Source organism: Eubalaena glacialis, chromosome 4, assembly GCF_028564815.1.
Source record: "Eubalaena glacialis isolate mEubGla1 chromosome 4, mEubGla1.1.hap2.+ XY, whole genome shotgun sequence".
NCBI lineage: Eukaryota > Metazoa > Chordata > Mammalia > Artiodactyla > Balaenidae > Eubalaena > Eubalaena glacialis.
In genome coordinates, this window is record NC_083719.1 from 157393561 (window position 1) to 157405569 (window position 12009).

The following is a 12009-nucleotide window of genomic DNA, read 5'->3' on the forward strand; positions in this document are numbered from 1 at the left end:
TGTCTTCCACATAATTCTTTTTAAAGAGTCTCGATATTCTCAACTGATAATGGGTATGATGGCACTATCTCATGGGATTGTTGAGGAAAATGTATAGTTCCTTACACAAAGTAGGAATAAATGAGTGATAATGAAAAGAACAATGTTTAAAAACTAGAGAGAGAGAAAGAAGTAAAAGTTGATCATTGGCGTGAGGGCAAGATGTCATTTAAACATTTTATACTGTATGCTAAGGCACTACACTAGGTCTAGGGGATATAGAGATAAATGGGTTCTCTTTTCAAAAGAAAGTTCCTATTAAAAGAGAATTACAGCCTGCTGAGTTCTAAGGAAATTAGTTTGGGAGGAGCTTGAAACCAATGACTGAGGTTATTAAATATAAAATTCCCTCAGCTTCGGTGTTTCACCTCTCTTCTGTAAGTGCTTATAGCCAAACATGTTATTGCTGAGGAGAGAATTGGTAGCAAAGCTAATACAGTGTCTCCAGCCAAACCTGTAATATTCTTTCTTTTTGAACAAAGCTGGCATTGCAAAGCTTAACTGGCACTGAAATGACTATTGGCTTGATACATATTTAGTTTTTGACTCACGTTGAAACCAGCCCTATTCAATGTAAATTGGAATAGTTCTTTTAAAGTGCATTTTAGCAGTATGTATCAAGAACATAAAAATATGCATATTCCTCTCAGGGAAAACTGAGAATGTGGAGGGAAAAAAATGTATATTCCTTGGCCCATAATTTTAACTGGATCCTAAGGGGAAAAATCCTAAATACAGAGAAACTTTATAAACAGAAATGTTCATCAAAGTGCTGTTTTAATAGCAGAACATCAGAAGCAGTTGTAACATCTATGTGTAAATTGTTTTAGCCAATTAGAATATTATATAACCATTAAAATGGGTATGGAGACTAATGCATAAAGGAGTACTTGGTATAATAAGTAAGAATGCTCAAATTTGTACATATCTAGGAGAGAAGACTCTCATAGAGAAGAGAAAATTGAGAAATCTCCCCAAACCTTGACTGTATGCAGTGATGTGTGAAAGGTGGGGCTGGTTAGTGGAAAAAATGGGGTGGAAAGATTGGTTCCCAAGCCAGGAGAGAAAACACCAGAAGAGTCCTACGAAGATCAAAAAGCCAAGGTGAATGGATTTTTGTCAAGATGCTTACAGTCTAGAAAGGAGAAGCAAAGCCCATTAATCAGTTCTCCCTGTATGTTTGTTTTTGTTTGTTTGTTTGTTTTTAAGTTTGGAAAGGAGATTGAATCAAAACTCTAAATCCTTTTCTTGGAATACAGGGAAGTGGTAGTGGTTGTGACCACAGGGAAACCTCTCCCTTCCTCATCTTTCTCTAGTATTTAAACTATCTTAACCTAACTTATACTAGGTTTTTTAAAGTACAAAACTGAGAGAAAACCCAGGTAGCCAACCCATGTCTAGGTTATGAGTACATCTGTTTTCAGACAGTGAGTGCCAGATGAGTTCGTCATGTTTTTCATCTAACTTTTTGGATAGATCACTGGTCATCCTACTGGCTAGCTTTGAGGTCAGGAAATCCATTCCTGCACAATGCATTTAGCATCATGATATAATGAATAAGAATGCATTCATCTTTGGCGGTCTGTTTCCACTTTTCCTCCTAATTTTTTTGAACACTTTATCTTAATATTTCTCTTCTACTTCCACATATTATCCAATCTTCTTGGCTCTGTCTTTACAATATAACCTCAATCTATCCTCTTCTTTCCCTTTTCACTGCTACGATCCTATGCTAATCCAGCATTCTCTTTCCCTAGGATTCCTGTATAGTCTCCTTGCTGTTTCCTGCTCTCTGTCATGCCCTCTACAATTAATTCACAAAGCAGCCAGAATGACTTTTTTAAAAATCTACATATGGTCATGACACTCCTGCTGAACTTATAAGTAAGGCCCTGGGTTAGTGATTCTCAACTCTGACTGTACGTTAGAATCAGCTGGAAGCTCCTTCCCTTCCAGGAAAAAATTTACCTGTGCCTAGCCTGCATATTCAGAGAATCTGATTAAATTGCTTTTGTCGGGGGTGGGGGAGGGAGGTGTCTAGATAGTTGTAGATTCCCCTCGGATGCTTCTGATACGCAAGCAAGGTTGAGAAACACAACCCTAGATGAACTTTCCCTACCCTGCCTACTTCTCAGACCTTATCTGCCAACTTGCCAAGCTTGTTCTGTCTCAGATGTGTCTCTCCCACCCCAGTTTTGTTTTGTTTTGTTTTGTTTTGTTTTGTTTTGTTTTGTTTTTCCACTTTTTTTTTTGGCTGCGTTGGGTCTTCGTTGCGCGCAGGCTTTCTCTAGTTGGGGTGAGTGGGAGCTACTCTTCATTGCGGTACGCGGGCTTCTCATTGCGGTGGCTTCTCTTGTTGTGGAGCATGGGCTCTAGGCACGCAGGCTTCATTAGTTGTGGCACGTGGGCTCAGCAGTTGAGGCTCGCGGGCTCTAGAGCGCAGGCTCAGTAGTTGTGGCGCACGGGCTTAGTTGCTCCACGGCATGTGGGATCTTCCCGGACCAGGGCTCGAACCCGTGTCCCCTGCATTGGCAAGCAGATTGTTAACCACTGTGCCACCAGGGAAGTCCTGTTTTTCCACTTTTTAAATAAACTTTTTATTTTAGAATAGATTTAGATTTACAGAAAACTTTTAAAATTAGTATGCAGACTTCCCATATACCTTCACTCAGTGTTCCCTATTAACATCTTACATACTGGTTTGGTACATTTGTCACAATTAATGAACCAGTATTATTAACTAATGTCCACACTTTATTCAGATTTCTTTAGTTTTTACCTAATGTCCTCTTTCTGTTCCGGGATCCCACCTTACATTTAGTGACTGTGCCTTCTTAGGCTCCTCTTGCCTGTGACAGTTTCTCAGACTTTTCCTGGTTTTTGATGACCTTGACAGTTTGAGGAGCACTGGTCATGTATTTTGTGGATTGTCCCTCAATTGGGATTTTTGTGATGTTTTTCTCATGATGAGGCTGGAGTTCGGGGTTTGGGGAGGAAGACCACAGAGGTAAAGTGCCTTTTCATTACATTTTATCAAGAGTACATATTATCAACAGGATTTATCGCTATTGATGTTGACCTTGATCATATGGCTGAGGTAGTGTTTGTCAGGTTTCTCCACTATAAAGTTAATCTTTTTTCGTCCTTTTCCATACTGTACTCTTTGGAAGGAAGTCACTGTGCACAGCCCATACATACCTAAGGAGTGAAGAGATATGTTCCACCTCCTAAAAGGCAAAGTATCTATCAACATAGTTATTTGGAATTCTTCTGCACAGGATTTGTCTATTCTCCCCCATTTATTTATTTATTCAGTCATGTATTTCTGTTCATATGGACTCAAGGATGTTTATTTTGTGCTTTGGATTATAACCTATTACTACTTTATTTTCTTGCTCAAATTGTACCAGCTTTGGCCATTGGGAGCTCTTTCAGTTGATTCCTGTATCACTTTGATGTATTCCCATCATTATGGGGTTTTTTGAGCACTCCTTTACTTTCTGGAACTACAGGATTCTCCAGGCTCATCTTGTGTATTTTCTGCTCCAGTCCTAGAATTAGCCATTTCTCCAAGGAACCTCGTTCCTTTTATTGGAGAACAGTATTAGAAACCAAAATCTGGGCATTATGTGTGCTTGCTATTGGGGTGTGTGTTGTTGCCTCTAGGCCCTCTCAGCTGATAGAGCAAGGACATACATGTGTGTATACTAAGCTAACTAGTTCTATATGCAACCATCTGTCTAAATTAAACTTAAAAATGAGTTGATTCAGACGTTTCCAACTCTCACCCATATGGATCATTCCAGCCTTCTCCCCTCGACTATCGGTAACTTCCCACTTCAACAATGAGAGAACTGGCTCCCACTATCTGTTTAATTGTTCAATTCCAGTATAAGTGTATGGATATAGTGCTTCAGAATGAACATATACAGTGAACCAACTCTGTTAACTAGAGCACAGTGCTTGTGTGCAGTTCCTTTTGCCTTTAGTCTTACAGACTTCACTCATTTCCAGAGTTACTTAGGTTAACACCTTTTCCTCCCACCCCATTCAGTGAGGTTGTTTCATATATTTTTAATACCATTAGATTCTTTTGTCACAGTCTGTGTTCCATCCTGGGATCCTCTCACCTTCTAAATTATTTTTTAAATTTCTGTACATTAAGGTTCACTCTGCTGTAAAGTTCTGTGGGTTTTGACAAATGCATAGTGTCATGTATCCATTTGTCTCAGAGTTTTTGCATTTGTCCTTCTGCCTGGAATACTCTTCCCACATATTTTCCCATGACTGGACCCTTATCTTTCATCAGGTCTCTCCTGAAATGTTATCTCCTTAGAGAGTCCTTCTTTGAGCACCCAATCCTAAGGAATCCCCCAGCCTAAATTTTTGTTCATTTATTTTCTCGATGTGTGTGGTTTGTTTTGCTCAGTCTCTCTGTAGTAGGATACAAGCCTAATGAGAGCAGGGACTGTATTTGTATCCTGGATATCTAGAATACCGGATCAGTGAATATTTGTTGATCTATGAATAGTCCTTTCCTAGCTTATTGCTAGTGCATGTTTTTAATACTCATCAGCAGTGACTGAAAAGCAGGCTTATTCAAGTTGGGCTTCTAGTTTACCCTGATTCACTACTTATACAATAAAAGGGTTTTGCTTGCATTAGGTTAATTATTTCAGTATACTGAAGATGTGCAGTTACCCTGATTGTTCTCTCCTATAGTGTTTATAACCCCTTTTTAAAAAAGTTATTTTAATAAGTGACGTATAATCTCTGGTCCCACTTAGAATTGTACAGTACCATGGATTTCCTGGCCTGGCTGTACATTAGAATCAACTGAGGAGCTTTTCAAAAAACCCACTGATTCCTTGGCTCCATCCCTGACTTACTGATCTCCAGGAAGATTCTGCAAATATGTATTTTTAACAGCCAGCTTAGCATCTAGTTCTGACTAGATGGAGTTTAATTAAAACCCCAGGGTATTAATGTACAATGAGTTTTGGTGAAATTTTCTAGAGGATTTCACTTTAGTAGCTATGATTATTGAAGCTTATACTAAAAGGTCTTTTTAACTTGGACAGACTTTTTCTGCAGCCTTTTAAGCCCTTAACTGTGTGCTAGGTACTGGGGAGCATTATATAGAGATGAATCACAGACACTGCTCTTAAGGAGCATGCATCCTCTGATAAGGCAGTAGAATGAGTGTAAATAGTCATAATAGATGATAGAAAATAATAGGTGCATAAGAGAGGTAGAAAACATTTTTGGTAAAGACAGAGTGGTCATTCATACCCTGAGAAGAAGGTAAAAGTAAAGTCCAATTCTTAAAGAGAATGTACAGAGAGGAAGTGGAACCCTGGACATCCCAGTTCTCTGCAATGGGCTGTAAGGAAATCAAAAGTTAAAGGGGATCCTATTACAAGCCAGAAGGCAATAGCCAAACTGGTAAGAGGCCCGCGGTGGTCAGGAAAAAATCCACATTGTCAGAGCTGTCAAAGCCAGTGGTTCTTAACAGAGCTCTAGAGTTCTTAACAGAGCTTTCCAGTTGCAGTATTGAAAATTTTGTAGTATTTTAAACATAAAAATATATTAGCAGGGACTTCCCTGGTGGCACAGTGGTTAAGAATCCACCTGCCAATGCAGGGGACACGGGTTCGAGCCCTGGTCCGGGAAGATCCCATGTGCCACAGAGCAACTAAGCCCATGCACCACAACTACTGAGCCTGCTCTCTAGAGCCCGCGAACCACAACTACTGAGCCCGTAAACCACAACTATTGAAGCCTGCACGCCTAGAGCCTGTGCTCCACAAGAGAAGCCACCACAATGAAGCCTGCACACCGCAACGAAGAGTAGCCCCCACTCGCCGCAACTAGAGAAAACCCGCGCGCAGCAACAAAGACCCAGCGCAGCCATAAATTAATTAATTAATTAATTAAATAGTTCAGTTTAAAGAAAAAAGCAAAGTTTCTATACTACTTGTGTAATTTAAAAAAAATAAACAACTGCATACCTAAAGAATGCAAACTTCAGTTTTTGGTTTTTTTCTTCTAAGCTCTGGAAAGGATATTCAGATAGTCCAAATTAAATCCCTCATGTTGTACATAAAGGAAGCTAGAATTAAAACATGTTTGGTCACTGATCACAGGGCACAGAACCAAAGCAAGAATCTCAGGCTCCTGACTCACCAGTACGTGTTACGACATTCTTAGCTGGTTGAGATCAATCTCTTTTTCCTGTTGCTTGCTGGTTATTAAGAGGAATTTCTTGAGGGTAGAGACTGTATTGTATTCATCCCTATATCCCTGGACATAGTAAGTGATACACAGAATAGACAATAAACAGTAGACATGTGTTACATGAAAGGATGGATGGATGGGTTTGGCTTTTGTATTAGACCTTGAAGGAAGGCTAGGATTTAGCTCTGTGGAAATTCTGGTCATTAGATGTACACGTAAGCTGTTAGACTTGTTGAGTATCGGACACCTAAAGGGAAGTAGAAAATAATGTAGAAAGCTAGGTTGGGGCCACATTATAGAAACAATTGAATGCCAAGCTAAGGATTTTGGATTTTATTATCCAGTCAGCTGAAAAGTTTTGAGCAGAGAAATAACACACACACAGGGAAGTGGGGAGACCAGGGGAGGTGGGGAAGAGTTAGAAAGAGGAAGATAAATTAATTATTTTGACAATTCACTTGAGGTGTCATTAAAGCTTGATTGAAGATGCCGGCTCAGGGAATGGAAATGTGGTTATAGATACAGAAAACAGTCAGAACTTGATTACTGATGAAGTGTGTAGTTCAAGGGATAGAGTACTCAAAGATGAGGCTGAGGTTCCAGATGTCATATTTGCCTGTATATTTTGGAAGGTGGTGATGTCATTAACACATACAGTGGTTTTAAATGATGCATTTGTGTTACTGGTGCCACATCTAGGTAGAAATGTTGAATAGCTTGGAAACGTGCTGCTAAACTTCAGAAGAGGTGACAGGTCCAGAAATGTATGTGTCATTTGAGTAGAAAGGGTCATTGAGGATTGCCAGGAAGAGGCAAAAGCCAAGGACACATCCTTAGGGAAATTTCTACATTTAGAGGGGATAGGAGAAGAGCCAGACAAGGAGATTTGGTCATAGACAAAGTGAAACCTGAGAATAGTACAAGGAGAAGGGAATAGGGAAAGTACATTTTGGAGGGAAACATCTGAATTACAGACTTCTTTTGATAAAAAGTTTTACACATTTTGTATTATAAGCTAGGTTATATACTAATAGGTAAAATGATGTAAGTTAGTGAAAGGCATTACATTTGCAGAAAACCTGCATTTTTATATCAGTATGTATTATAAACAGACTCTTTTGCTGGGCGCAGAGGTTGAAGAAGTCTTTCATTTTTTAAACTTGAATTTGAGAGGATTTTGATCAAGTAGTCTTGAAAGCCTTGAAGTTTTAAAAGACAAGAAATTTTCTTTTTTTTTGCTGTATGGGAGTACCGTCTACAATAACTGACTGAATAAATTCTGAATAGTGACGTTTTACCATACTTGAATATCTGCCTTCAAAACTTTATTTTCCCAGCGGTATTCATAAGTATTCTATTAGGGGTAAAAATATCCAATATGTACTGTTGGTTTTTCCCTAAGTAACTTTTTGTTTTTATCTTTCAGGATCTGACTGGCATAGAATCTATGGATCAATGTCGCCATACCTTGGAACAGCATAACTGGAACATAGAGGTATAATAGGATTCATTGTGAGCTTACTTATATTTCTTTTTCCATGGTCTGATAACAAAGCTCAAAGACACGTGGTTTTTTTGTTTGTTTCTTTGTTTTTTTATGAATGTCTGAAAATTTTTTGTGAAAGGTAACAAACTGTACCTTTTCTGCAAAGTCCCTCCTTTTGCAATCCATGTTAAGTTTTGAGATTTAGCCATTTGGATACATTTTAGCTCTGGTTCATTCATCCTGTGTAGCAGGTCTTCTCTATGAGTATACCATTAAAAAACCCCACCGCCCTGTTAAGGCTTTTCCTTTCTCTACTGTCTTGCTATCACAAAGGAGCCTGCAGTCACCACGCAGGGCTGTCTCGGACGCCTGCTTCGGGGTGGAATTGCCAGTGGACGGCAGGTGGCACGTATTTTTTTTCACAGCAGGAATCTTCTCTCAATAGATGTTTTTTCAAATTTACAGCTCTTTAGTCTTTAAAAATAAATTTGTGGGAAAGGTGAAGATTATGATCAAAGTTTATAAAATCATAGAAAAGATTGTGACCAAATCCCTCAGTATAGTGTCCCTCTCTCTTTATTTTTTCTTAATTACTCTTCGAGAAAAATACTGGTTTTTAAATATTTGGTTTGTAACCAGATACCATCATGTGAACCTTTTTCTTACATATTTTATAATTTATTCTTTTGGATTTTCTAGATAGTTGTGTCATCTGCAACTGCATGATTTTTTTTCAATATATGGATCTTTCGTTTTTTTTGATATTGAATTGGCTAGAACTTCAGAACAGTCTCAATTAATAATGGTAATAGCAGACATCTTGTCCTCACTATAATGCCTGTGATGTTTTATTATCAAGTGTGATGCTGGTTAGGTTATTGTTTTGAGATAGAACTACTAGAATGTAATAAGCTCCATGAGAGTAGAGTTTTTTTGGTTTTGTTAACTGCTGTATTCCCAGCATATAAATTTGATCCTAGTACATCATAGGCTCTCAAATATTTATTGACTGTTCTTCCATTCTTGGTATATTAATATATCAAGAGTGGATGTTGAATTTAATCAAGCACCCTTTTGATATCTGTTGAAATTACTGTTTAATTATGGTATATTATTTGAATAGGGTGCTGGATTTCTGAAAATATACTCCTAAGTGATATTTAGTTATTCAGCACTATTTTTGAGCAATTAAATTCTAGGCTCTGGCACTATGCCAGCAAATAAGACTAAGTCCCTACTCTCATGGAGCTTAATTCTAGGTAATTTAACTTTGCAATAAATGCTATGAATAAGATGAGTATAGAAAATAGAGCACAGAGGATCAGGAAAGTTATTTTAATAGGGTGGTCAAGTAAGGCCTTTCTGGGGAGGTTATATTTGAGCTGACACCTGAATGATGAAAAGGAATAATGAATGTGAACATTTAAGGGGAATGCATTTTAGGCAGAGGGAATGATGTTGCTGTGTATGATACTCTGGTGTTGTCTCCTTGTTAGGCTTTGATTTCAAGCATATGCTGGCTTTATAAAATGACTGACTTGAAAAAAAGAGTTGAGAAGCCTAGATAGCATAGATTTGAAAGAAAGCACTTGAAAACTTATTTCTGCCTGTTCTTTATTAACTTCTTCATGGTTTCCCCCATTATTCATAATCTATTTGTTGATAAGCTTTCTTAGAAGATGCTTTTTTCTTAGAGATTTACAGGTTATTTAGCATAGGCTATACAAAGCAGCATATCATTTACTCTCTTCTGTGTCTGTTCTATTATCCTCTCTTCTCATTGTTTTTATTATGCTTATTTTCCTTTTTTGAAAACGAGACTTGCTGGAGACTATTTTATTTGTTTTGTTTATAAAAAGCTCTTATATTTATCAGTTCTTTTTTTTCTGTTTATTAAGCAAAATCTCTCTTTAATGTATTTTTTCATACTTTTGTAGGTTTATGTTCTTTTTTTTAGCATTATGATATTTGCAGCTTGGTTAATTTATTTGTACTCTTTCTTGCATTTAAGGCTGAGAATTTTCTTCTGAAACTGTATTTTAAAAGTTTTTCATTTTCTTCTTTGGCCCAAGAGTTATTTAGAAACATATATGGAATTCCTAGTAGCTTGCTTTTTTTTTGTTTATCCTTTTCATATTAATCTTTCATTTTATTTATATAATTTAATATTTATATATTAAGGTCCTTGTCATTTAATAACATTCCATTATGAAATATATATTTTTAAAAAATTAAATACTTAAAATTTAGAGAAAAATACAGAGATAAAAGGAGCCACCATGTACCTACCATCCAGCTCCTGAAAGCAGGCATTTTGCAATACTTGTTTCAAATTTCTTTTAAACAAATATAGATAAAATTGAAACCCCCATTGTCAGTTGCTTGCATGTCATCCCTGTCTGCACCCCCTCCCTTTCTTTCCCTTCTTTCCTAGAAGTAACCACCGTTGACAACAGTGGTTGTCAAGGAATCTGTTTTTTGTGGGATGAAGGTTTGGTGTCTGTATTCAATCAAGCTTACTAAATGTACAATTAAAATCTGCTGTTTCTTTTTTTTCTGGTTACTTAATAAGACTACTTGACATGATGAACTTGAATGTGGTTTTATAGATTTCTTTATTTTCCATTGGTAGTGTCTTTGTTTTTTCCTAATTACAAAACCAATACATGTCTGCAAACAATTTAAGAGTTTATAAAGTTGAAAATGAAAGTTCTTAATAACCATACTTGAGATAACTACTTTTGATGTTTTAGTATATTATATGTCCTTCCAGACTTTCTTACATATACACCTCTGCTTAGTGTGCTGATAATATTAACTTTCCCAATGTTAATAACAAATATATCAAAGAGAATGCTTTTCTATATGCTGTGGGAAGGCAGTACATGGTGCAAATAAAATGCATTAATAAATTCTATGTTTATTTGGTGGGGGAGACGTTCTAACTTTTATATAGTTTGACTATTTTATTTGATGCATGAAGACCCATGGCCGTTAGAACTTTCTTGTAATAATATATCCTTTGTTAATATCAGATGATGCTTTTTACTTTAAATTCTAATTTGGTTTATTACTATTGCTGCCCCTACTTTATTTAATTATTGTTTTACAATTAATCTGGTATAATGTCAACCATGCTTTAACATGAAATGACTTATAGAAGTATTAAAAACTTGTTGCAAAAATACCCATGCACCCACACAGGAAAAGAATTCCAAAGTATTAAGAAGAAAATGCTCACCCTTAATCCCATCATTTCATGGATAGCTAGTGTTAAATTTTAGTGTATATCCTTTCAGACTACTTTTGTTTATATGGCTATATAGATTTATATATAATTTTCTTGTTACACAAATGGGATTATGCTATATTTACATTTTTTCACTTTTAGTAACTCATAAAAATAATACAAAAAATACATAAAGATAACTGTCGTTTGAAGACATACAGATGGTGGCCAGTAGGCACATGAAAAGATGCTCAACATCACTAATTATTAGAGAAATGCAAATCAAAACTACAGTGAGGTACTATCTTACACCAGTCAGAATGGCCATCATTAAAAAGTCTACAAATCACAAATGCTGGAGAGGGTGTGGAGAAAAGGGAGCCTCCTACACTGTTGGTGGGAATGTAAGTTGGTGCAGTCACTGTGGAAAACAATGTGGAGGTTCCTCAGAAAACTAAAAATAGAATTACTGTGCGATCTAGCAATCCCACTCCTGGGCCCATATCCAGATAAAACTATAATTCAAAAAGATGCATGCACCCCTGTGTTCAGTAGCAGCACTATTCACAATAGCTAAGACATGGAAACAACCTAAATGTCCATTGACAGATGAATGGATAAAGAAGATGTCATGTATATATACAATGGGATACTACTCAGCCATAAAAAAGAATGAAATAATGCCATTTGCAGCAACATGAAGTTCAAACAAAGCCTAAGATTAAATATGAAAAAAATCCTGCTCAAATCATTTGCCTACCACTATTTTTCAGTCCTACACCCCCAACATAGCAATATTAACAATTTCTTTTGCTTTTTTCCCAGATATTTTTGTGCCTGTCTAAAAATATGTATATTTTTCTCCAAAGAGCTTCTATTTATATGGGCTGTATCTATTGATATCTATTACCATATGACAAATTAAAACTGAAATTGTTCTGTTTATTAATTCACTTTAAAAATAATAAACTCGGGACTTCCCTGGTGGCGCAGCGGTTAAGAATCCGCCTGGCAGTGC

The 12009-nt window shown here is 36.7% G+C and overlaps 1 protein-coding gene across 1 annotated transcript in view; it reads left to right on the forward strand.

Moving 5' to 3' along the window:
- Nucleotides 1-12009, forward strand: part of FAF2 (Fas associated factor family member 2) — a 64443-nt gene that overhangs the window by 32043 nt on the left and 20391 nt on the right. The window contains exon 2 of the mRNA XM_061189958.1: nt 7703-7771. Coding sequence (XP_061045941.1) covers nt 7703-7771 — 69 coding nt within the window. The remainder of the gene's footprint in view (nt 1-7702; nt 7772-12009) is intronic.